Source organism: Stegostoma tigrinum, chromosome 4 (assembly GCF_030684315.1).
Source record: "Stegostoma tigrinum isolate sSteTig4 chromosome 4, sSteTig4.hap1, whole genome shotgun sequence".
In the NCBI taxonomy this organism is placed as follows: domain Eukaryota; kingdom Metazoa; phylum Chordata; class Chondrichthyes; order Orectolobiformes; family Stegostomatidae; genus Stegostoma; species Stegostoma tigrinum.
Window position 1 is genome coordinate 34,080,838 of NC_081357.1, and position 26,583 is coordinate 34,107,420.

The 26,583-nt window shown below is 40.1% G+C and overlaps 1 protein-coding gene across 1 annotated transcript in view; it reads left to right on the plus strand.

The window, feature by feature from the left end:
• ascc3 (activating signal cointegrator 1 complex subunit 3) overlaps nt 1-26,583 on the plus strand; it is a 507,536-nt gene that overhangs the window by 280,993 nt on the left and 199,960 nt on the right. Inside the window, exons 16-17 of the mRNA XM_059645261.1 lie at nt 249-440; nt 5,195-5,419. Coding sequence (XP_059501244.1) covers nt 249-440; nt 5,195-5,419 — 417 coding nt within the window. The remainder of the gene's footprint in view (nt 1-248; nt 441-5,194; nt 5,420-26,583) is intronic.

Sequence of the window (26,583 nt, forward strand, 5' to 3'; positions counted from 1 at the left end):
TACTTATTTACTTCATCCCTTTATAATATACCTCTTGAAATGATGAAAATAAAAGCAAAGTATTGTAGCGCCAAGAATCTGAAGAAAAGCAAAGCACTTGAGATAATTGGCAGGTCTGACAGTGTGTGCAAAGACAGAGTTAATGCTCCAAGTTGACTGTGATTCTTTGTGAAATATTTAACAGCCTGTTGTTTTATAGACTAAAGTTGATAAATTACTGAATCAGTTGCTCTTTGTCATCTTGTCAGATTCAGAAATCCCGGAACAAGCAGCTACGTGAGTTGTTCCCAGATGGATTTGGCATCCATCATGCTGGAATGTTACGTCAAGATCGGACTTTGGTTGAAAACTGTTTTTCACGTGGACACATAAAAGTATTGGTGTGCACAGCTACACTAGCCTGGGGTGTCAATCTTCCTGCGCATGCTGTCATCATCAAGGTAAAGTAATTGAGAACCAATTTCTATTTGGCTTCATTAAAACATTGTCATTAACAAATCTAATACAAGTTTCTAATTTTGAATTCTCAAATTAAATGGTTTATTTCTATTATTCACCATAGAATTCTTGCCAATGATCAGCAAGATAGGTGAGGCTACACAGGTTTGGGTAGTGCCAGGCAGGATGTTCTGCTGAGAGTGCAAGTGAGTAGGCAGGCATTCACCGGATCCTCAGCGTTTTCAAACTCTCTGGTGAACGTGTGTTTTGTCTCTTGATTAGATCATCTAGCAGGTCCATTGTGCAAAATGTGGTATCATCTACCCGGGTGTGTTTCCACAATTTGTTTTTGCTGAACATTCCATGCTGGCCTCTCTCAGCTGGCTTTTTTCTTCTTTATTCATTAACGGGATGAGGGTGTTTCTGGCTAGGCAGCATTCATTGTCCATCCCTAATTGCCCAGAGGGCAGCTCAGAGTCAACCACATGGCTGCTGGTCTGGAATCACATGTAGGCCAGACCAGATAAGAATGGCAGTTTCCTTCCCTAAAGGACATTAGTGAGCCAGGTCGATTTTTCCGACAGTTGACAACTGGTTCATGGTCATCATTAGATTGTTAATTCCAGATACTTCATTGAATTCAATTTCCACCATCTGCTGTGGCAGGATTCAAATTCAGGTCCTCGGAATATTGTCTGGGTTTCTGGATTAACAGTCCAGTGATAATACCACGAGGTCATTACCTCACCCTATCTGAAAATATGAGCTTTGTCATTGAGCTGATAGGTCTCTCCTTGCTCCTCCTCATTCTGGGTTTCTTGCTGACCCCTGTTTGAAATAGCCATGGAAGAAGCAGTTGGTGATTGTGACTTCTATGACCATCTTCCATACCTTTATCACTAACCTGTGTATGTCTATCCACAAAGGTTGTAGAGATCCTCTAGGAGTTTACAGTGCAGCATGAAAACATGAGAAAGATGTTTATCTGCATTGGCAATATGACAAGCTGTCTTGAACTTTTCCAAAGGCAATAGGCTAGGCAGAAAACAATCGCTGAGGTTTTTCAGAGCTAGTGGGGAGGTGGTGGCCTAGTAATATTATCATTAGACTATTAATCTAGAAACTCAACTTGTGTTCTATGGACCCAGACATGGCTCCCAACATGGCAGGAATTTGAGTTCAGTAAAAAAAAATCATAGAATTAAGTATTGACTGATTACCATCAGACCATTGTCAATTTTCAGAAAAACCCATTTGGTTCACTAATGTCGTTCAGGGAAGGAAACCTGCCATCCTCACCTGGCCTGGCCCACATGAGACTCCAGACCAATTGCAATGTGGTTGGTCTCAGCTGTCCTCTGCCACTTAGTTGTAACAATTGCTATGAAGTCTGGACAAAGAAATAAAACTGGGCAGGCCACCAGGCATCGACTTGGGCAGCAGAAACATCAAAAGCAAACACAGCCTTGTGGACCCTGCTATGTTCTCCTTAGTAACATCTGGTGGCTGGTGACAAATTACAAGAACTGTCTAACAGACTCACTGAGCAACAGCCTGACATAGCCATGTTTATGGAATCATACATTACGGACAATGTCCTAGACACCACTATCGTTATCCTTGAAAATGTCGTGTGCTACTGACACAACAAACCCAGAGTAATTCATACTCCTCCATGTTGAACAACACAAGAAGGAGGGACTGAAGATGACAAGGATACAATGTGTGTTCTGGTTGGGGGATTTCAATTTCCACCACCATGAGTGGCTGCATTACTATGATTGTATTTTTCATATTGATTCTGCCACTGTAATATTGACATTGAGCATATTTATAGGCAAAACATGTTACACTGTGGCCACTGGTGATCTCAGCTCCAGTTAAAGCAAATTTGTGGGCAGAACCCCTGAAATTAAAGTTATCACAATTTACTGTAATAAATTTTAGCCATGTTTTGAGAAAACTGAAATAATTGAGGCTGTTTTGCTTGAAAGGAAATTGCATTCAATTCTGGTTTTGTAATCAATTCCATTCAATGATTGACATGACAAAGTCTATCCACTTCCATCCATAACAACAATCACCTTTCCCAACCTGCTACTGTGGCATTCATCATGTGTGGCTTACCCGCAGAGCCGGCTATTCATGGCAAGATCATAGGACAGGATCATATTGCAGTTTGTGACATCACTCAGCCGCTGGTCTTGCTGCAGCTTGGCCTCATAATTCCTACCTTTTATCCTCCCACTATGACGAGTTAATTTCTTACAATAAACCCGAGTTAAAGCACCTCTGCCTGCATTTCTGCACAAATATCCACCCTGAAGCAAATTTCAAATTTTAGTCTGTCGACAGTTCACTTTGGCCTTCATTGCATTCTGCTGAGGCCCCATATTAACTATGTTCCTTACTCTGGCCTACAAACGCGTAACATTTAGTTCATCCAAAAACTCTTGCGAGTTGTCAATCCCAAATCAAGCGATATTGAGCTATTATTCCTGTTTTTATAGACCTACATTCACTCCAAGGTTTCAATTTAAAATTGTCATCCTGTATTTAATTCTGTTAATAGTTCTATAGCTATTGCTGTAGCTTCATCCAGCTGTTCATGCTTCTCAGTACATACCGCCACACACAATGCTTTCTTGAACGTTTCTTGCATCTCCTTTCCTACCACTACCATCACTACCACTTACGGTCGAACTTTTATACTTCACATTTACAACTTTTCTCTCTTAAACCTGCTATCTTTCTGCTCTCCTGACTTCTTTAAGACCACATTTTTAACCAAACTTTTGAGCATCCTTACTTTGTAGCTTTTTCTTTGGCTTGGCAATTCATTTTGTCTAATTACATCTCTGAAGTACCTGGGGATGTGTTGTTGTAAGTGTTTTTTTAATAAAGCTTTAATGGGAAATTGTAGAGCGTACAGGTATCCTAAAGCCAGGGGGTATTTTATAGTACCAATGTGCGTCACCAGTAGACTAACACAGCTTTGATTATAATTACACTTTACTGCATAGCATAATGTGACACTGATAAAAGCCATATAGAGCACAAAGTTAGAAAATTTGGGTGGTGGATATCATTTGTGAATGCTCCCCACTTCCAATATTAGTTCAGACTTTTTTTTAAGATCTTTAAGGAGCTCTTGAATGATGTTTTATTGAATGATTTTTTAGAATGTTTACTGTGTTGACTTTTTTTAATTCTTCAAATGCATTTCCATCATTAGAATCAAAACGAGCTTTTTTTAAAAAAACACAGAGAAAGGACGAGTATTCAGCACAGAAACAAAATTACTGTTTCACCTATTCGGTGGCTGAACCAGCAAGCTCCATATAGTTTGAAAACGCAATAATCAGTGAGCATTCTTATGTTGTGCAAAAATTATGTGAATTATCAGCTTTTAAAAAAGTGTTACCACCAATTATTTTCTTGAATTGTGATTAATTTCAAGCATTGTTTTTCTTTATGTTCTGCTTTATTGAAGTGGCAGTTGGAAAATATTGAGAATGCTGATAAATGATTGAGTGAGTCTAACTCAAAGATATATTGATAGTGCCGTGAATCGGGATGAACGCACAAGTTGAAATGATCATTGAGACATTCCTGGTTGACATGATAAAATCTAATCATTGTAATTCATGTGTATCCATCATTACGAACCCAGTTGATTTTATTACATGACAGTCAGATCCCAGACTGAAACCCAGCCATGTTTCATTTTGGTTTCAACTAAGTGGTCTCTTACTGAGATGTAAGCACACAAGGTTGCATATTTTGTTTAAACAATAAACAGAAGTTTACTAACCAAAAGAAATGAAGATATAGTGGAATGAACAATGCAATATACTTATAATTCAAATCACAAATTTTTAAACAAACAGTAAAGTTATAGTCCCACTAACCCCAAAGTACTCCTCAATAAATTCAAAACAAGCATCCCTTGTACAATATCCAGAAGCACTCTCTTTACAGTACTCATGCTAACACTTTGACAGACATAAAGTAACTGTGAATTAACTTCTAAACTGAAAATGTTGTTGCCTTTTTCCTGGAGCTATCATATATCTGAACTTAAATGTAACTGCTTGAAATAGCCTTAATAATTCGGGTTTGGGACTACCACCTGACTCGACTGTAACCTCAGCAACACTGTTCTTTGCAACTATCTACGTCTAATGACATCACAGAACTGCTCAAAACAAAGTAAGATAATTGAACAAATCTCTGCCTCTGAGCAATTCTGTTTCCCTTTTGCTTTAAAAAATCAAAATCTAGAAATTTCTACCAAACCTTAGAGTGACTTGGTTTGGGTAAATTGTAAAATGGCTTGCATCCTAAGGAAAACACATCCATTAGTGCTGCCAAAGTAGCTCTGTCAGATTGTTGTACAAAGAAATCACCATAGTTTTGCCAATACTTATAAGTTAATTATTAACCACACAAACCCAAACTTTCAAATGAACAATGCGAAAAACGCGCAGATTACACAATAAACATCACACCACTAACCTCCATAAAATCCTAGCCAATTGCCATAAGCACCTCCTTTGCAATGTAAATTATCAAACAAATCAGAAACAAGCAGAACTCAAAAATCAAAGGATATTATAAGCCATAAAACAATACTGTTTGTCATACTTAGTTTTTCCAAGAAGTACTAATGGAAAACTAAATTATTTTACAGAAATGAAAAAGTATCAATTGTAGATATTTATCGTGCTATTTGTGTGTTTTTTTTTCCCCACAGGGTACTCAAATATATGATGCAAAGAGGGGGTCCTTTGTTGACTTGGGGATTTTAGATGTGATGCAGATTTTTGGCAGAGCTGGACGACCACAGTTTGACAGATTTGGTGAAGGCACAATCATCACTGCTCATGATAAACTGAGTCATTACTTAACTTTGCTGACTCAGCAAAATCCAATTGAAAGTCAGTTCCTTGCTCGTTTGGCAGACAATCTAAATGCAGAGGTAAGAGCCCTGACTCTTGGCCAGTTCTTCGTCTTTTGAGAAGTGTACTTTTTTTTTTCAGATTCTGATTCATAATCATGTTTTTAGTTCCAAGGTACTAGGTTCAAGTGTACTCTTTCTTAGTGAATATAAGTTACATCGATGCCATCTGTCAACTGAAGTAATTCCCTTTTTCGTCAAATTGTTTATCATTATTCTACACACCCCTTTATTATTCATTTAGCTTAACAATTGTGCTTTCACATTTATGAATGGACAGCTACACAACTTTTGTGTAGTTGTTTTGAAGGATCCTTATGACTAATTCAAATGACAAGAATTTTCAGACACCCAAAAATGAGACCGTATCATGTCATTCAACATCAGTGATGCTATGATTGTCAGAAGGAGGCCAAATGGAATATCCACTCTACATTTCTGTCTCAATGTTTCAGTCTTGTCTGATGTGCATACCATACCCCAACTGGGCCCTGGAATCTCTTCATTCCACCAGTTGTTTAATTTTCCACCATATTCATGACTAAATGTGTCATGATTGCAGAGCTTTGATCTAATCCATTTGTTGTGGAATTGGTTAGCTCTGGCCAGAGCATACTGCTTCATCTGTAGAACATGTTTGCAATCCTATGTTTTCACTCCACAAGTTTGGTAAACTAATTTTAATATAAGACTGATGCTCCATTCATGCTTTCATGGGTTTGTCCCTTGGCTTGATGGTAACTGTAGGGAAATGTCTGGCTGAGAGCTTATAGATTATGATACTGGTGTTCACAGTGTTATTTAACATGTTGATAATAGCACAGAACATGATGGAGAGTAACCTCAGTGTGAAGACTGGGATTTATCTCCACAACGAGCATGCAGTGGTCATTCGTACTTCTGTCATTGACGAATGCAAATGTGATAAGTAGATTGGAGAGGCTAGTTGGAGGAATTTTCTTCTCCTCATTTTGATTCTTTCACTTCTTGGTACAAGCTCAGTCTGGTAGGCATGTACTTCAGCATTTAGCTACTTAGCTCAGTAAGCAGCAATGATCCAGTCTTGGTCTTGGTGATGGATATTGAAGTTCCCCAACAAGAAGACATTTTGTGTCTTTGCCGCATTAAGTTCTTTTCAACGTGGAGAAGTACTGATTCATCACCTGAGGGAGTATGACCTTGTCTATTTATGATCTGATGCCATGAGATTTTGTAGCATCTAGAGTCAGTGCTGCCAGCTTTCTGAGCAACTCAATCCTGACCAAATATCACTGTGCAACCATTTCTGTTGGATCTGACTTTGCTGTTAGGACAAGATGACTATTTTAACCAAGCAGACTTGGCAGGGTTGGCTTGACGGGGCGGTCTGTTTGTTTTTGATGCCCCAGCGGATGCCTGATGGTATGTCCAGTTTTATTCTTCAGTTTCTGAGCAGCCTGCTGGGTCAATCAGACAGCCGTTAATTGCCCACTACATTACTGTGCACCTGGGTTCACATGTAGACCACTCAGGACTACTATTCCAGAATCCCCAGTTTGAATCACGATACACACACTCCCGAAAGTATTGGTAGTAGATAATGGGACTTCATTTACCTGAAGGAATTTGAACATTTCCTAAAGTTAAATGAAATTCAGTACATAAGGACGGCTGTATACCAATCATCCAATGGTCCAAACGTTGAAGGCAGGCTGAAAGAAGCAGCCCTCAGCGTCACTTGATACCAAACTATCCCAGTTCCTGTTTGATTATAAGACTACCCTGTACGTGACAACAGGGATAACTCCAACAGAGTTACTGATGGGGAGAAGACTCTGCACCTAGACCTGGGGTGAGGGTGAATTGGGAGCAAGAACGCCAATGCCAGCCACATGCTTCCTCCAAGCAAGAGAAACAGTTTAATTCAGGGGATATAATTTGATGCCAGAACCATAGAAATGGACCTGTACGGGTACAAGGGGAGGTTGATGCAAGGTCAAGTACCGTGACTTAAAGTTCGGGGAGGTGATGCAGTCCTGAACAAACATGTGTATCACCTGAAAGCTGTTACCAAGCAACAGCAAAACATACTTGGCCCCTTACATACTACAGTCAGAAATGGTAGGTTCTCCCCATCCATGCAGTGTCAAGTAGAACTCAGACTCTAAGATGGATGTAGCCTCGATACCATTCCTGCCAGAAGAAGAGGAGGAACCTCTCCCATGACTCAAGGGACTGGCTATGGTCAGGTACACGCCACCCATGTCAGAGTCTGAGTTAGGGGAATCAGACCTGGGGTGAAAATATTGTAAGAAAAACTACAAGTGAAAGGCCAAGCCTTCATTCTTGGACTTAGGGTCGAGGGGTGGATTGATTGTAACTAGGTTGACCGCAACGACCTTGATTGGGGTTGTTAACCTGGGACAATCAGGAAGCCCTGGCTGACCAATACAACCAGGAGATGAAAATAAAAGAAAGAAAATAATATATAACCAGGAGGTTTAATTCTCCTCCGCTCAGGGACTGACTCTGAGCTTGCTAGCCACAGCTTGTGTACTGTGCACATGTAAACAAAGGGTCTGTTGGTGACAGGTTACCAGCCTCTGTCCAGATAGTTGTGGTGGTATTAGGCCAGGGCAAATGTATTCTTCTTTTGTGGGCAGTTTTCCACATTGCCGGATTGAGGCCAGTGTTGTTGCTGTAATACTGTCAGAGCACTTGGCCTTTGCAATATCCAGTATCTTCAGCCATTTCTTGACAGCACATGGAGTGAATCAGATTGTTGATTTGGGAACCTCCAAAGGAGGCCACTTTGGATCACCTGCTTGGTACATCTGGCTGAAGCAAAGGTTTTAGTCTTATCTTTTACACTGATTTATTGGGATCCCCTAAAACTGAGCATCAAGCTGCTTATGGAGCCTGTGTCTCCTGTAGGTTGCCTAGTTATCCATAATCTTTCATGACTGGATATGGCAAGATTACAGAGTTTAGATTGGTTGGTTGTAAGATTACCTAGCCTTGACTTGCATGTGACTTCTGTTTGGTATGCAAATAGTCCTGTGCTTCAGCTTCATCAGGTTGGCATCTTATTATTTATGTCAGCCTGATACAACTCACAGTATGTCCTTAAGCACTCTTTGTTGTACCATGGTTGATCCTTTGGGTTAATAGTAATGGTAGATTTGGAAATATGCCAGGCCGTGAGTTTGCAGGTTTTGATTTAAGTAGAGTTCTGATCCAAATGGTAGATCACAGCACATCAAGAATGCTCAGCTTTGAGTTGCTAGGTCTGTGTGAAATCTGTCCCATTTAGCTGAATGGTAGTGCCACACAACACAATAAAGAGTATCCTTAATGTAAAGATGGGACTTCATCTCCACAAGGCCTGTGCACCAACAATGAGTGAACGTGATCACTTCTATTAATATATCAAACAAAAACAAAGCATCATAACTGTCTTCCTTTGGCATTGAATGGCACAACTATTACTTAAAGCTCTAGTTAGGCCCCATTTATAATACTGTGTCCAATTTTGGGCCCTGCACCTCAGGAAGGACATACTGGCGCTGGAACGTGTCCAGTGGAGATTCACATGGATGATCCCTGGAATGGTAGGCCTAACATATGATGAACTGCTGAGGATCCTGGGATTGTATTCATTAGAGTTGAGAAGTTTGAGGGGAGATATAATAGAAACTTACAAGATAATGTATGGTTTAGAAAGCGTGGACACTGGGAAATTGTTTCCATTAGGCGGGGAGACTAGGACCTGTGGACACAGCCTTAGAATTAGAGGGGGTCAATTTAGAATGGAAATGAGGAGACATTTCTTCAGCCAGAGAGTGGTGGGCCTGTGGAATTCATTGCCACGAAGCGCAGTGGAGGCCGGGATGTTAAATATCTTCAAGGTAGAGATTGATAAATTCTTGATCTCACAAGGAATTAAGGGCTACGGGGGGAGTGTGGGTAATTGGAGTTGAAATGCCCATCAGCTATGATTATATGGCGGAGTGGACTGGATGGGCTGAATGGCCTTACTTCCACTCCTATGCCTTTATGGTCTTATGGTCTTACTGATTCTTCCACCATCAGTACGTGAATGTTACTATTGACTAGAAACTGAACTGGACCAGCTATATAAATACTGCAGCTACAAAATCTGATTAAGACCTAGGAATTCTGCAGCAAGCATTACAACTTCCATAGTAATAGGCTCAATCACCCTTTCAGGCAATGAGTTCGACCCTCTGACTGAAAAGATTTCTTAGCATTCTGCCTTTTCCTGTGCCCTGTGGCTTTTGACTCCTCTACCTCCTATCCATCCTATCTATGCCCCTGAAATTTTTATATACCTCTCTCAGGTCTCATGTCAATGTTTGCTGCTGTAAGGAAACCCCACGGCCATTCTGACTAATTTTTCCTCTTGTCTCAGACACTGTGCCCAGGCAGCATACTGGAAAATATTTTGTGCAACTTCTCTACTGCAATCTTATCCTTCCTTTAATGCAGTCACCAGAAACTGCACACAGTATTGCAACTGTGGCCAAACCAGCATATTATACGTGTCCAGCATAAGCTCCCCACTCTTGTATTCTGTGCCTCAGTTAATAAAGCAAGTATCCCATTTGCATTTTTCACCATTTTATCTACCTATCCTGATACCTTTACTGATCTATGGAATAGCACACCCAAGGTCCTTCTGATCGACAGTAGTTTCCAAGGTCCTATTGTCTATAGTCAAATACCTTGCCTTGTGAGACCTCCCCATGTGCATTACCCCTCACTTTAATTTCATTTGCCACTGCTCTGTCCATCTGGTTAGTCTATTGATATCGTCCTTCAGGCCATCCTTCTCACTATTTACCACCCTAACCAATTTTTGTGTCTTCTGCTAACTTCTTGATCACACCTCCTACAATTAAGGCATTAATGGACACCACAAGCAACAATGGCCCCAGCATAGAGTTGTGCAGAATCCTACTGGAAATAGACTTCCAGTCAGAGAAATACTCGTGCACCTTCACCCTCATTTTCCTACCTTTTAAACCATTTTGAATCCAACATGCCACTTTGCATTGGATCTCACTGGGCCATATTTTCTTGACCAGTCTACCTTGAGGTACCGTATCAAAAGCCTTGCTGAAGTCCATGCTGACCACATCAACAACACTCCTATTTACCTCCTCAAAAATGTGTTCAAATTTCTCAAACATAACCTTCCTTTAACAAAACCATACTGACTTTCCCTGCTTTATCTTTGCCTCTCCAAGTGCAGGTATTTTCTTTTTCTCTAAATATTTTCTAACAGTTTCCCCACTGAAGTCATTGATAAGTTTCAGGGACAAACTCATAATTATTGTTTTAGACTTTTAACCACTGCTTCAAAAGCACCACTGCTTTTCTTTCAGACTGGTGTACACATTCATAACATTAAAGTCCAAGCACCTTTTAGCTACTTCAACTTCACAGATATCTTTTCAAGTGGGGTAAAATATCTTTCAACTCCATACTGTAAATTTAGGTACTATTTTGTTAAATCAGATCCCTCAGTGGAATCTGAATCATCCTGTAAACTATTAGGTTGCATTTTTTTTCCTTATTCTAAGCACTTCTATAATCAAGTAATATCTTCCCAAGTTTTGTATCTTCAGGTTAAAACTTTTTAAATTCCATTTTCTTTCTCCCTCATTTCAATATCACTTTGTTCTTTGTCTCTTGCCAGTTTAAGCTTGTTTTTTTCTATTTATTTTTCAATTTCTCCTTTTCTTTCCCTCTCTTTACATTCCATTTCTGTCATTTGTTTGCTCCTCTTCATGGTTTTTTTTTAAATTTTAAACTAATCCATAGCTAATTCTAGTGCTGACAAGTCAAATTCAAGTTAACCTCTGTTAAAACCAAAATCTCTGTAAGCTTCTTACCCTTATAGAGGCAATGGCTCAGTGGTATTATCGCTGGACTGTTAATCCAGAGACCCAGGTAATGTTTGAGGACCCTAGGTTTGAATCCTGCCACAGCAGCTAGTGGAATTTGAATTCAATCAAGAAAAAAAAATCTGGAATTAAGAATCTAATGATGACTGTGAATCCATTGTCGATTGCCAGAAAAACCCATTTGGTTCACTAATGTCCTTTAGGGAGAGAAACTGCTATCCTTACCTGATCTAGCCTATATATTATTCCAGACCTCATGGCAATGTCGTTGATGCTTAACTGCCCTCTGGGCAATTAGGGATGAGCAATAAATGCTGGTCTAGCCAGTGATGCCCTCATCCCACGATGAATGAATAAAAATGAAAAAGACATCCTGCTTTAGTTGCCAAGCCTAACATATGCACTGATTCTCTGTTTAGCTTTAATGAATGATTTCATTGTTACACTTTCTACTGCAGGAAACATCATCTTGAAATTCCAACCCATGTAATATATATCACAGCAATATTCCTGTGTCTTTGCCCAGTGCCTCCATATACTTGTTTTTAAAGATTCACAGATCCGTTTTGACTTCAAGGATTTTTAATCCTGTAAGGAATGCATACTTTATGATCTGAGCTTATCGTAGTACTGGACAAGTGCGATTCCATTGTGAAACCTAGCTTATTAGACTTTTTTTTAAACCAGGAGCTTAGTCACTGAACATATTCAGGAGAAGCTGCCAAAATACTTCTCGCAAAAGAACATAAACAAAGGAGAAATGTGAACCATAGTACTCCTGTAAGAAAAAACTAGAAAGATCTGATTGCAAAAATACAGAAATATTCATCCTTTTTATTGCAGGATATCCTTGCGAGACATTTAAATATCCATGAATTATCATGTAATCTCCACATCACAGTTAACCCAGCTATCATTGGTTTTCTTTTGACAAATTTCTATATTTTCACTAGATGCTGTTTTCTTCAGTTAATCTCTCTTGTTGAGACTCATAAAACAAACTCCTAACTCAGTTGACTTTTACTTAATAGAGGTGCCCTCAACTCGAGCCTTCAACACCCATGTAAGATGTCCTACTCCCCGACACATCCAGAGGCTTCTGCTTCTAAATTGCTCTCACTGACCTCTAAGCACCTCAGGACTTTTCTGGTAGCTTTTTCTCCTTGGAGGCTGATGATAACATCACATTTTCTGTTACGGGCCTCTTTTTTTCCCTGAATGAACCTGCTTCTGGCTTCTCTCTGGTAGACATTCATAACATAGGCTTTCTTTCTTTGTTATTGTTTTGTAAGCCTTCTCACATCCTTTGGGTTCAGATGTATCTTTTATTTCTTAATCACCTCAATCTGTGTAACAGTACTGTCATTTAATTCTATGTTGGTTATTCACCTTGTTGGTTTCCAAATCTTTTAATTTTCCATTTTGGCACTGTTTTCTGGCTGTAGTATCATTGGACCAATTATTCAGACTGACACTAATGCCCTGAGGACCTAGGTTTGAATCTCAGCATAAGTGCAATTTAAATTTGTTCAAAAATGTCTGGAATTGAAAATTAGTTTCAGTAATGGTGACCATGAAACAGTCATTATGTTTCATAAGGGCTCAAGTGTTTCACAGTTTCTTTCAGGAAAGGAAATCTGCCCTTGTTCAGGCTGACCTACATGTGATTCCAGATCCATAGTCAAGTGAGAGTAAATGCCCTCTAGTTCAAGAAGCTACCCATTTCAACGGTGATAAAGTATAGACGACAAATTCTGATCTTCTCCCGTATCCCATGGAAGAATTAGAAAAAAATCCTTAAGCTATGAATCTATGACCTCACGTTCCAACAAAGTTTCATGTTGTTCTAAATTATTAACTCTGTTCCCTCATTGTTTCCAACCTTTTGTTTTCACTTTACAATTTATACCTGTGTGTAGTTGAGTTAAACATGTAGCATTTAAACCAACTGCAGATGTTTCTGCCCTTGATAATTGGTTTACAGGGAACATTGTCTTACAGGGACAGATAATTACATTGTCTGCTGCTTTAGAATTCCTTCATTGTTAGGATCAGTCTATCAGAAGGTTACATTAAGGGAAACCCCATTTCACTGCTTTGATACCTGCAGGGTTTCTGTGTCTTTTTAAGAATATATTTCTTCATAGAAATTGAATTGAGAGGTTTAGCAGCATGGTGCGTTCTATTAATATCATCAAAGACAAGCAAGCTGGGTCACTGTCAGAGCACGTACCCATCTACCATTCAGCAGTCAAAAGGGAGAATGTGTTTTCATGTTAAGCAAAATGAAGAAAACAGTTATTGGACACGGAGTGAACTTGGGCAGTTCCAGCCACAATTGAAACCAGAATCAGTTGTCAGGCAATGGAACAAATCTAAGTAAAAGAAAATAGCTTTTGTTCCTCCAAGAGGGAATTTGAGTTCAGGAAATGATAACTATATATACGAGCTGCCGGTGAAATAACTCCATAGAGGCTGTTATGCCATCACCAAATCATCCTTCATTTACACCTGGAGAATCCTTGACACTGATCCAGCTTCCTCATAGCTGGCTCCTAGAGTGAACGGAACTTCTGACACTCCTGCTTATATTTGTCAGCCAGGGCTCCCTGATTGGGGCTGGTAATCTGGTCCAATCAGGAAACTCACAATCTGTGAGGCCCACCTGGCTGACCTCATTACAGTCACTATAGCTAGAACCAGTACAGTTATAATAATAGCTCAGCGGTTAAATGAAAGTGACTAAAGAGTCCCCTGTCCTGGATCCTTGAAACTTCTAAGTTGTCTTCAAATATCATCAATATTGGCTTGGGAGGCATTGGCAGCAGTAGGAGCTGAATGCACAGACCTCGAGCTGTTTCAAGCCAGACCCAGGTTGAGAACCTCAGGCAGACTTAGGCCAACCTTGAGCAGGCCCAGTATGAGGGTGATTAAGTACCTACTTGCTCTTCTAGAGCAAGCACAGCACCTGGAATTGGCAGCTGTTACAGCAGCAAAGGCAACATCATTGAGATAGGCCCGGGGCAAAATATGACACCTGAGGATCAGCTACTTCATTGGTTGGGCCTGGCGCCGGCGAAAACAATGCAGTGGCAGAAAGGCTTCACGGCAACACAGAAGAGAGGAAAGCAACTTTAACTTTGTTAGATCCAGCACAGAAGGCGATGAGGTAGTGGCAGAGGAATATCGGCCAATTGCAAAGACAGCCCCTGAGGATCGGCAGTGAAGTGATTGCAGAGGGATAACTGCGCAGGCATCGTTGACTCAGGACTGATGGTCTGTCCTCAAGCTATATCCTTTTTCTTCCCTTACTCTTAATTTATTCAGAAAACACTTTTGTGGTGACAAATGAAAGTTTTTCACTATATTTTATTGTTTTTTTTACTGTGACAATAAAATGAAAATTAGAGTCATTTTGTTTTTAAATAGGTGTCCAGAACATACAGGCTGAGAAATTGGTGATAGTTATGGTTGTATCCTACTAACTTATTAAAAATGCAAGGAAAATGTAATTTATATCAAGCCATTCATCTCATGATGCCCCTAAAAACTTACCATTTAAAATGGTTGTGCTTGTTGGAAATCAGTCATCTCATTTCCAAGACTCCAATCCTGAAGTTCCTCAGGAACTCTGGATAAAGTCTGAGGTGTGACCATCTTTAGCCTAATTGTCAACAACGTTCTGAAGTGTGATTATTCATTAGTTAATCATCAATGTTCAGCACCTTTCACAATTCCTCAGCTATTGAAGCAATCAGCCTCCATATTCAGCATGACCTGGATAACTTTATGCTTGGGCAAATAAGTGACAAGTAACATTCCTTGCATATATACCAGGCAATGTTCATCTCTAATCTAACCATCTCCTCTTCACATTCAGTGACATTTCCATTGCTGAACCCTGCACTGTCAATAACCAGAGGGTTGCCATTGACCAGAAACCAAACTGGGCCAGCTATGTTCATACAAGGGGAGAGGCTGGGATTTATGCTCAACATACCTCCTGATTCCGCAAAACCTGTTCAGTGTTTACAAGGCACAAGTCAAGACCACACTGGAAAACCACTTACCTGGATGTATGCCTCCAAAAATGCTCAAGAAACTTATCACCATCCAGAACATTGCACCCCATCCTCTACCTTAAACATTTAGTCGCCACCACCAATTCAAAATGGCGACAGTGTGTAACACCAAGTTGCACCACAGCATCTCACCAAGACTCCTCCTCAGCCTGCAACTTCTCCAACCTTGGAAAGACAAGCCAAAAAAGTGCCAAGCTGGGCTGGTTAGTAAGCCTGTCCCAGTTCTCAGTCACTTAATCATAGTTATTTTAGAAATTTCCAGGCTCTCTCACCCTTCCCTTTCACAGCCCTACAGCAAACCCACATGGTCACTTCTTGTCCAAGCCAATTGATTGCCCCAATTGATAGTACCCCATAATACCCAATATCCCCTTTGCCACCTCTGTGGACGCTCATTCAGTATCTACCATGAGCAGAGCTCAGGATTCATGTCTAAATGAGAAAAATAAGCCCTTAACAGAATAATGCAGCTATCACTGCTGCCAATCTAAGTGAAAGGTCTCCCATTCATAAGCCATTGAAGACTTTTAAATATCAAGCCAATTAGTTTGTTTCGTATAAAATCAAACTTGCATTCAATTGCCACGTGAAAGATGTCAACCAAACAATTGAGAAACCCCACTAATATAATTGTAACTTTGAAACACACAATTGCATTCACAATGGCGTAGGAAATCCCATGGGGAAATATCAACAAACAGTTCCATTGAAAGTGCACCGTACCACAGGATGCTCCATTTTATTTTCTAGCCTCTCCCTATCAATCAAAACCGACCAGCAGAAGTTTGCTTTCTGTGACTGACAGCTGCAGCTGGTATTTCTAAAGTTTAAAGAGCAGGGAATTTATGAAACCTCCTATCATGTCAGTTATACAGACCTTATCTACCCTTCAAGAGTGTTTAAATCTACGGTATCAATTTATAACTAAAGTCAAGGCCCTTGAATAAGCCAAATAATTGTGGATTTGCTTCCTGTGTGAATTATGCCTCACCAGTTTCCCTACTGACAAAAGTTAGATCTGTGGAGATGATGATTGGATTTCAACTTTGAGGTTGTTGTCTGTTGCCCTCTGTGGACCAGTGCCAGTGACATGCGGATTATAGTCCATACTGTTACTGCAGTCTACTTCTTTACTTATCACGCAGTCAGTTTAACATTACAGCAAAAAGTTTGAGTAGTTTCAAGCAAAGCCAACTTAGACGCACTACTGAGACTTGGATATTACCTGCAGTGGTGAGAGATAGCTGACCAGTCTTCAGCCAGTCGGCTGGGTCTCTCCTTCTCTAACTCCAAGCTAAGGATCCTGCTTTGGCAATAATTGTTCCTAGGTTACACTGTTGATGTCATAGAGCCGTACAGCATGGAAACAGTCCCCATTCCCATAATCTGAAACTTAAACCAGTCCCACCTGCCTGCTCCCAGCCCATTTCCCTCAAACTTTTTTTTATTCATGTAGTTTTCAAATGCCTTTTGAAAGTTATAATTTTACCCACATCCACCACTTCCTCAGGAAGCTCATTCCGCATATGAACCACACTCTTATGTTTAAAAAAAATCTCCAACATGTTTTTTTTTAAACCTCCCTCTTCTCACCTTAAAAAAATAATGCCCTGTAGCCTTGAAACCCCCATCCCAGGGAACATAAATCTGCCATCAACTTTGTCTGTTCCCCTCATAATTTTAAAAACCTCTGTAAGTTCACCTCTCAACCTCCTATGCTCCAGTGAAATAGTCTACACCTGACACAAATTTCAAAGAATCATGTTCCTGAACCCCTACATCCCTCTGTTCAAAGTATTACCCAAGGGCCTACCATTAACTGTCTAAGTTCTGCCCTGTGCGTCTTACAAAATGCAACATCTTGCATTTATCCAAATTGAACACCATCTGCCATTTTTCAGCCCATTGATCCCTTGATCTAGATCTTTTGTAACCTTAGAAAACCCTCACAGTCTACTACACCATCAATATAGATGTCGTCCTCAAACTTACTAACTGTGCCAGATATATTCTCATTGGAACCATTTTGTATAAATGACAAACAAAAGATACCCAGAAGCAACCCCTGTGGAATACTGCTGGTGACAGGCCTCCAGTCCTAAAAAACAGCCTTTTACCACAATCTCTGCCTCCTGCATTAAGCCGTTAATGTATCTGATCAGCAAGCTCACCCTGAATCCCCTGTGACCTAACTTTCCTACTTAGTCTACTGTGTGGCATCTTGTCAAAGGTTTTATTAAAGTCCAAATAAACAACAATTACTTCTCTGCCCCCATCAATCTTTTTGTAATTGCCTTTAAAACTTTATCAAGTTTGTGAGACTCAATTTTCCTTGCACAAAATCATGCTGACTATTCCTAATCAATTTTTGCCTTCTAAATGTTTATAAATCCTATAGTTTAGAATCACCTCCAGCATCTCACCCACAACCAACTTCAAACTCACAAGCCTATAGTTCCCCAGTTTCTTCGGACAACCCTTCTTAAACAAGGATACGACATTAGTCATCAAACACCCTACCCATAGTTATTGATGTATATATTTCTGCAAGAGGCCCTGCAAATTCTTCCCTTACTTCACACAATGTTCTGGGATACTTTAGATCAGGCTCTGGAGATTTATCCATCTTTATATTCTTTAAGACGCCCAGACCCACCTCTTCTGTATTGTGAACTGTTTTTGAAACATCAGTGTTAATTGCCCTGCATTCTCAAGCCTCCATTTCTTTCTCCACAGTAAAAACTGATGTGAAATATTCATTTAGTATCTCTCCTATCTTCCAGGGGTTCAAGACAAAAATGAGTTGTCTTAAAAACGCTAATGCACTAACGCCAGAGAGAAGAAATCAATTCTCAACTCTGTCTTAAATGTACAATGCCTTTTTCTGAGATTATATTCTCAATACTGAATTTATTTTATTGCTTTCATTTGTTCACAGTATATGTTATTCAGTGTGGCTTCTAATGAAGTGTTTCTTCATTTCTTCTTGAGTCCTTGGCTTGCTAACTTCTTAGGAGTGACCTGATAATTATTGAAACTGATTGTAATAGTTGGTATGTAATTTAAGGCAAGATTCTTATTACAACAGATGACCTCTGTAAGTGTTGATATCTCTGAAGACCTATTGATGCATGATGCCCAAATTAGAGAGAGGGTTTCAGTAATGTCGAGCCTAATAATTGCCGACCAGGAAATCACAAATTCAGCAGGTGTTCTGAACTGGATTTACAAGTCTCAACCAGGGAAGTTTTGAAATAGTTGGTAAACCATCTTGTTTATCTTGTGCTGTGAAAGATGCTGTTTTGCTAAGTTTTTAGTTTGACACAGAAATTGTAAAATATAGTCCTGGGAATCTTAAGCCCCAAAAGTGATGGTCTACAAATAGCAGTGAAAACCACTAGGTGGCACCAAAGCTGTATTAAACAGTCAGAGTTGTTGCTTGCTTTGTCAGCCGGAGTATATTTAATATTCCGTTGGTTCTTCGGTTTTGAAAGGTATCATAACAGTAACAGTTACTGCATGAAACGGTTAACTCATTGGTAAAGCAATTTTCCAGCAAGAGGACCTCAATTTTTGATTGAAGTACGAGCATTATCTTTTTATCGCAAAGAAAAATACGTGTTCTTGACGCAATTAAACTCCGGTGTTGTGGTGATCATAAAATTGTTACCAGAGGACAGGGTGTTATATATCCAAATTACCTGATTTTAATTGCACTATTCAATTTGAGAGTTCAAATGGCACTTTATGCAGTCAAAGATAAGTCTTAAATGATTTTTTTTAAAGGCTTCACGCAGCACGTAAGAGCATTAGCCACGTGTGCATATAATCTTAAACCCATTACATGATAGAAGCTTTTATGTTCTCTTTGAAAAGCAAGTGAAAGTGTGTTACTGAGAGGTCCTGCAATTGTTCAAATCATAATGCTGTGTCCTCATTATTATTGAAAAATTCGAAAGCAGTAAGTGCAATATTTCTCCATTTCTTCTTGGTATGGGCAGCACTGGCATTCTCTTCTGTGTTACTCATTCGCACTCTCCCAGGGAAGCAGGTAACCTTTCTTCCTAGCCACTTCAATCCTTGTAGTGATCCTACTTTCTCAACAGTGTCACTTGAAGGTATGTTTGAAGCAGGTTCAATTGAGCTTCCATGAGAGCATTGGAATGATTTTTCCTATTTAAATAATGTGCAGGATCATGGGGGTAAAAAGACAGGAGTTTGGCACTAAATCAAATTGCACAGATAGCCATTGCAGATACGTGAGCTAGGTTACTTCTTCCATACCATAATAATTCTGTGACTCTGATGTTGAATTGAAACATTGGCTATATATGTCCCAGTTGCAATAATATTAAATTCAGAAGGTAATTTAGAAGCAGTAGTAGACTCACAATATTGCTACTGTTGTTCTTTGGGGGCTGCATACAAGAAAGGTGCTGCCAAAACAACCTTGGCAAATTGCTGCAGTTTATCCTATAGATAGTACATATCGCACATCAACAGGACAACACAAAGGAAATCATATGGCAGGACACAGTTGCTGTATTCCAGACCATGTCATCCTGCTTGAATGAAATTACAGTTTCAGCTGCCCAGGTGAAAGTGAACTTCATAGTACACTCTGGTGTGAACTTTGTAACTGATGGAAAAGGTGTTACTAATAGAAGCAGTGCCGCATTGATGAGCACTCAGCCTGGTCTGAATAACTTATGTTGTTGTTGTATTCAGTGGTGACCCGCAAAATACTAATGTTTGGAGACTTGATGGCAGTGGTGAAGGTCTGGGTTTTCTCTTGTTGAGGTTGGTCATTTGTTCACAGTGTTACCTTAGTTGTCAATCCAGGTCTGGATGTCGTCTGTACTGTAAAGTGTCATGTGCACTCTTAAATTGTCCTGGAAGCCAACATTGCTGCCCCACCACCAACCACCAAACCAGCTCACTTTATGATGAGGGGAAGATGATTAATCTGTCAAATAAAGGTGGCTACCTGAGGTCAACTCTCTGAAGAAATCTTGCAACGATGCCTATCACAGGCACAGTTGCCGTCTTTTGGATCAGGTTCGACTGAAGCCACTAGTTCAAAATGTGTGCATTTTGATAATCTTAGATCAATTAACATTTAGCTCCAGCACAAAATTGGTCTTTATATAATAGAGATAATGGGAACTGCACTTGCTGGAGAATCCGAGACAACAAAGTGAGGAGCTGGATGAACACAGCAGGCCAAGCAGCATCTTAGAGCACAAAAGCTGATGTTTCGGGCCTAGACCCTTCATTACAAAAGGGGGAGAGGGAGAGAGTTCTGAAATAAATAGGGAGAGAGGGGGAAGCGGATCAAAGATGGATAGAGGAGAAGATAGGTGGAGAGGTTCATGTAACACTACAGTCAGCAATAAAAATGTTGTAATATGCTCACTTTATATTTCATGTGATAGCCTGAAAGAAAATCTGCATTTATGTTTTTAAAAAAGGTATATTTTGAAATTAGTGTGTTGAAAAGAATTTTCAAAAATAGGGGAGACAAATATGTGACACTAATATCAGGAAAAAATGACCCAGTGACACATTTGGTCATAACACACATTGAATATGTCTTTTAATGAAAAACATAAAAGAACATGTTGCCAAATGCTTTTCTTTTTGGGAATATTGACAAGGAATAGGAATAAACCATTCAGCTCCTTGAGTCTGATTGACCACACGGTTAGATTATGTCTGAGAACCAACCTGAAACTTGCGTTTTGTTAAATCAATGTGGTTTTAATTGTTCTATGATCAAGTCGTGTTCTATGATTCTATGGTGAAACACTTGATATAAATTAGTGTCCATTCTATTACAACATTAGCTTTCTAATGTGACACACAGAAGTGGGTGTGTGATTCTAAAATGAGACAAGGAAGGCCCACTTTGCTCGGCTCCAATTCTGAAAATGCATAGGCAGTGAGCAGTTCCTCCCCAGAAATCCTAAAATCACCCCAGACAATTTACTGAGAGAAACAGCTAATCAATGAACCGTTGTGTTCCACCACACACCACACCCCCCCCTCCCCCTGCCCCCGTAAGTATTATACAAAGATTAGGTAAGGACCTGCTCCTCCAATTATAAGCTGGTTCAATCATATGCTTGCTGTTGATAGTTTCACTATCTGTAGGCCAAGAGCTGGCCCAGGTATGGGGATGGGCAAGGTTGGGAACTGAGGTCTGAGAGCAGAAGGACAAGAGCAGAGCGAGGGATAGCTATGAAGACCTTTGAATGGGGACCCAATGGAGGGCTGGAATAGGGGAAAGAATGAGGCTGCAAAAAGAATATTTGAGGGATGAGGTGACTGCGGGAGGGGTTCCTATAAGAAAAAAAGGCTGCAAACAGATTGTAGGGGACCAGACTACAAGAATGCTTTGGACGGAGAAAAGGCTTCAAAAGGGTTAAGGGGAAAATGAAGTAAAGGTGTGAAGTAAAACAGAGATGGTGAGAATTGAAATGTAGCTTAAGCCTGGGTTTTGACTTGAGATTTTAGCTGTATTTACAGAATAAGCATATACATCTGTGCATTACATCATGCATGTATGCCTTAGTTGCAATGTAGGTATTTCTGTAATTGTTGAAAATTATAAGCTATTCACCCAAAATACTTCTAAACAGCAAACTTCGATATTTGAGACAAGGTCACCATTTTACATTCAGATTTGTTTGAGTTACTGTTCAAAACAAATGTTGGCGTCTAGTTGTTAAGAATTACTGGGGTAATTAAATATGTGTTTGGGCTTGATATCTTCTGAACAAAGTAGCATTTTATGACATGGAAAATTGGGAATAAATTTGGTTTTATGTTACCGTGTAAAACTTTATAGAGCTGCAATCCTGTGCCAAAATATATTCTACTCACAAGAGATGTAAGGAAAAATAAATCACACTTCTTTAAGTTCTAAAGCAATAGCAAGTAATGTTGAAAAGTCTTGGTTCGAAAAAAAAGTTGATATCTTTTGAACAACTTCTAATACTCATTTCATCCTTTCAAAAAATTCGCAGTATATGGTATACTGTGAAGTATGCATCGAGTTCAGTTCCAGAATACATATCTGCTATTTATTTTAGCAGTTTCAATGATACTGTGACGAGCAAGACAAAGATAAAAAGTGAAAACTGTACCCTTTTGCATCTCACAAATTAGAATGCCTCAAGCATTGTGACACTTACTTTGTGGGCAGCAAACAGGGCACAGTTTTGGCAACTAAATTCTTATGGTCCAGGGTTTCAGCCCAAAACATTGATTTCCCTGCTCTTCAGATTCTGTCTGACCTGCTGTTTTTCCAGCTTAACATTTATTGGCACTTACGGCCTAGGGCTATGTACCAATAAGGGTGGAAATTTTTTGTTTGACCTCCATGAGATAGCAAAGTCAAATAAGCATTATGTTTCTGTGCCTATATGGATCCCCTCAGAAATTGACAGTAATGCTTGAAGATATAGCTAGCTGCATGTCAGATGGATCAGTGCTGAGACCTCAACTATTTGCAGTCTAGTTCCAGGCGTTGCTAAGTAGCAATATTTTGTTCTGCCCAATGGAATTGGGAGAGGGATGCTTATTCAAAGGCTTCTAATAAGTCACTCAGGATAATTCAGAAGAGGAAAAATAGTCCTGAGGAGTTGAGGAAGTGAGATGGTCACTGGTTCTGTTAAGATAAGCTGTGAGAAGCTTAGAAGAAACTATGAGCTTTAATGCTTTTGTGCACCTGAGAAGGTGGGGTTGAAACTCTCACAAACAGTATTCTTTCGAGTCCTGAATATGTCAGTGAGCTGTATATTAATTCTTAGTCTTTTCCTGTGATGCAACAGCACAGAACAATCTAACTGTTCTTGACTCCTACTGAATACCCCTACTCAGAACCTGTATAGTTCAGCTTCCTTCCCAGCTGTACTGCAACACTCCTGACATGGAGTCTAAATCTTTTGGTCTGTCTTTCTTGAATAGACAAGTTTTGCACCGGAGTGAAGTTTGGCTTTTGGTGTGATTGGACAGTAAGCAAGACAGAGTTTGGGATTTTTGGGCCAGAGATTTTGAGGTTGACTTATACATGTGATGCATGAAGAATGAAGGATATTTCGATAGAAGCAGGGAGTGAATTTTTATACAAGTTTAACCATTGCTCGAACATATAGAGCAAGAAACCGAATGGGCTTTACAAGGAGTGGATATTTCCCCTCAGATGGAAGTCTGTAACCTGGGGATACAGTTTGAGAATAAGGGATCTCTTATTTATTATGGTGAGAACTTTTGTCTTACAACAACCTTGGAAAAACTGATGGGCGGGGCTTTGCTCTGGCATTACTGCCTAATTCCCAGCACCCCGAATTCTTGTTGCTGCATTTTAAAGGTGTTGATTGTCAGCCCGCATTCTACACTCTCTCAGCCTCGTCAACTCCATTTAAAAAGTCAACATCTCTTAGTGTCTCTCAGTTTGCATGGAATATGACCAACTTCTCCATACTGTGTGGTTTATGGCCCCTTGGTGAGATCACTAGCCATAGCTTGGATGCAGGAAAAGCACTTCAAACTTAAATTCAAAAGTTCTTACCCATACCTCCATGCCCTTTCATACTAACTGCCTGTGGCTCCTATACTATCCATGCCAATTCATGCCTGTTTCAGGGCAATTTACATACCTACTGGGCAATAAAGAAGCAATATGTATGCTTGGCTGTGAACCTTCGTCAGTGAAATCATTAATTCAAGTGTTTTTGGGCGACAAAAGTGATTTGTTGACTTTGATTAACTGCCATATTTAAGTGGCCATAGTAAATTGTTCTTTAAGTCATCCTTCTTTCAATGCATCTATTTATTTGGACAAAAGTAAGATGACCAAAGTCTCTGAACACTTTGTTATTCATAAACTAAATATCTGATACTTTTAATTAAGGGTGCAGAAGCAACAGGTTTTTTTTCCCCTAAAGTAAGATAGTTCCATGGGTGTTTTGTTACTTGCAGCAGTTTTTCACTCGTAGTTATTATGTAGCTCAGAGCATAATGAGTGAATAGGAAGAGGCATCAGTTGTCGTGCAGAATCAAAGAAGCCATGGAGATGGTTGAAAATGTGGCATGAATTGATACGGAATGTATATGAGGCCACGGGAAGGGTATGAGGGGTATGCCAGAAGGACTAGAGGCCCTAAAGTCTATGAATATAACTGGGACCCATGTCCCAGAAAGCTAAAAGTTGGCCTTCTAAGCAGATCCCCTTGGAGCTTGCCCATCCTTGCAGCTGCCAAGCACTTTACTTCCAGGGTTATTGGGCTTTACTCCATTATTTATTAATTCATGGGATGTGGGTTTTGCTGGCTGGATCAGCATTTGTTGCCAATCCTTAGTTACCTTTCAGTATACAGGGCACATTTTACCCAGACAAGTATGGTATATCGAGTTATTTCCCAACTTGAGCTTTTTGCCTTGGTCTCCAAAATCTCATTCAAAGTTTCAGTTAAGGTGTATTGAATAGCAAAACAGTGTACCATGTATGTAACCAACGCTTAAAAACAATCCCCAGGCTGGGTGAACTCGTCAAAGCAAGGCTCCAGGAAACTCACTGCATGAGCAAATACAACAGATTATATGGTTTGTCTGGGCCTCAGTGCAGGATATGGGTTGCAAAATGATAATACCTACTTATGACTATTATCCAACATTCAAAGGATGCTGACTTCCTGGATCTAGGAATATGTGATTGCAAACTTTGCTGCTTTGTTATTTTAATTAACTTGTTTGGACATGTTTTGACCCACCTCTGGGCTGATGGAGCTTGGCCCACACTCTCAGGTATGGACAGTACCACTGTGCTCTACAAGGGCCCTCTCATTATTGCAGGATAAGTTGAAGCAAAGTAGCCAATGTTACATGATTGAACAGTAACTTTTGTGAAGGGTAGGTCGTGCCTCACAAACCTTATTGAGTTCTTTGAGAAGGTGACCAAACAGGTAGATGAGAGTAAACCGGTTGATGTGGTGTATATGGATTTCAGCAAGGCATTCGATAAGGTTCCCCACAGTAGGCTATTGTACAAAATGCGGAGGAATGGGATTGTGGGAGATACAGCAGTTTGGATCGGAAATTGGCTTGCTGAAAGAAGACAGAGGGTGGCAGTTGATGGGAAATGTTCATCCTGGAGACCAGTTACTAGTGGTGTACCGCAAGGGTCGGTGTTGGGTCCACTGCTGTTTGTCATTTTTATAAATGACCTGGCTGAGGGTGTAGAAGGATGGGTTAGTAAATTTGCAGACGACACTAAGGTCGGTGGAGTTGTGGATAGTGACGAAGGAGGCTGTAGGTTGCAGAGAGACATAGATAAACTGCAGAGCTGGGCTGAGAGGTGGCAAGTGGAGTTTAATGCAGACAAGTGTGAGGTGATGCACTTTGGTAGGAGTAACCGGAAGGCAAAGTACTAGGCTAATGGTAAGATTCTTGGTAGTGTAGATGAGCAGAAAGATCTCGGTGCCCATGTACACAGATCCTTGAAAGTTGCCACCCAGGTTGACAGGGCTGTTAAGAACGCATACAGTGTTTCAGCTTTTATTAATAGAGGGATCGAGTTCTGGAACCAAGAGGTTATGGTGAAGCTGTACAAAACTCTGGTGCGGCCGCACTTGGAGTATTGTGTACAGTTCTGGTCACCGCATTATAAGAAGGATGTGGAAGGGTGCAGAGGAGAATTACTAGGATGTTGCCTGGTATGGAGGGAAGGTCTTATGAGGAAAGGCTGAGGGACTTGAGGCTGTTTTCGTTACAGAGAAAAAGGTTGAGAGGTGACTTAATTGAGACATATAAAATAATCAGAGGGTTAGATAGGGTGGATAGGAAGAGCCTTTTTCCTAGGATGGTGACGGTGAGCACGAGGGGCCATAGCTTTAAATTGAGGAGTGAAAGATATAGGACAGATGTCAGAGGTAGTTTCTTTACTCAGAGCGTAGTAAGGGAATGGAACGTTTTACCTGCAACGGTAGTAGATTCGCCAACTTTAGGTACATTTTAAGTCATCATTGGACAAGCATATGGACGTACATGGAATAGTGTAGGTTAGATGGGCTTGAGATCGGTATGACAGGTCGGCACAACTTCGAGGGCCAAAGGGCCTGTACTGTGCTGTTATGTTCTATGTTCTATAACTATTCATTACTTGTTGAGAAGACCAGAGAGCCACATGATA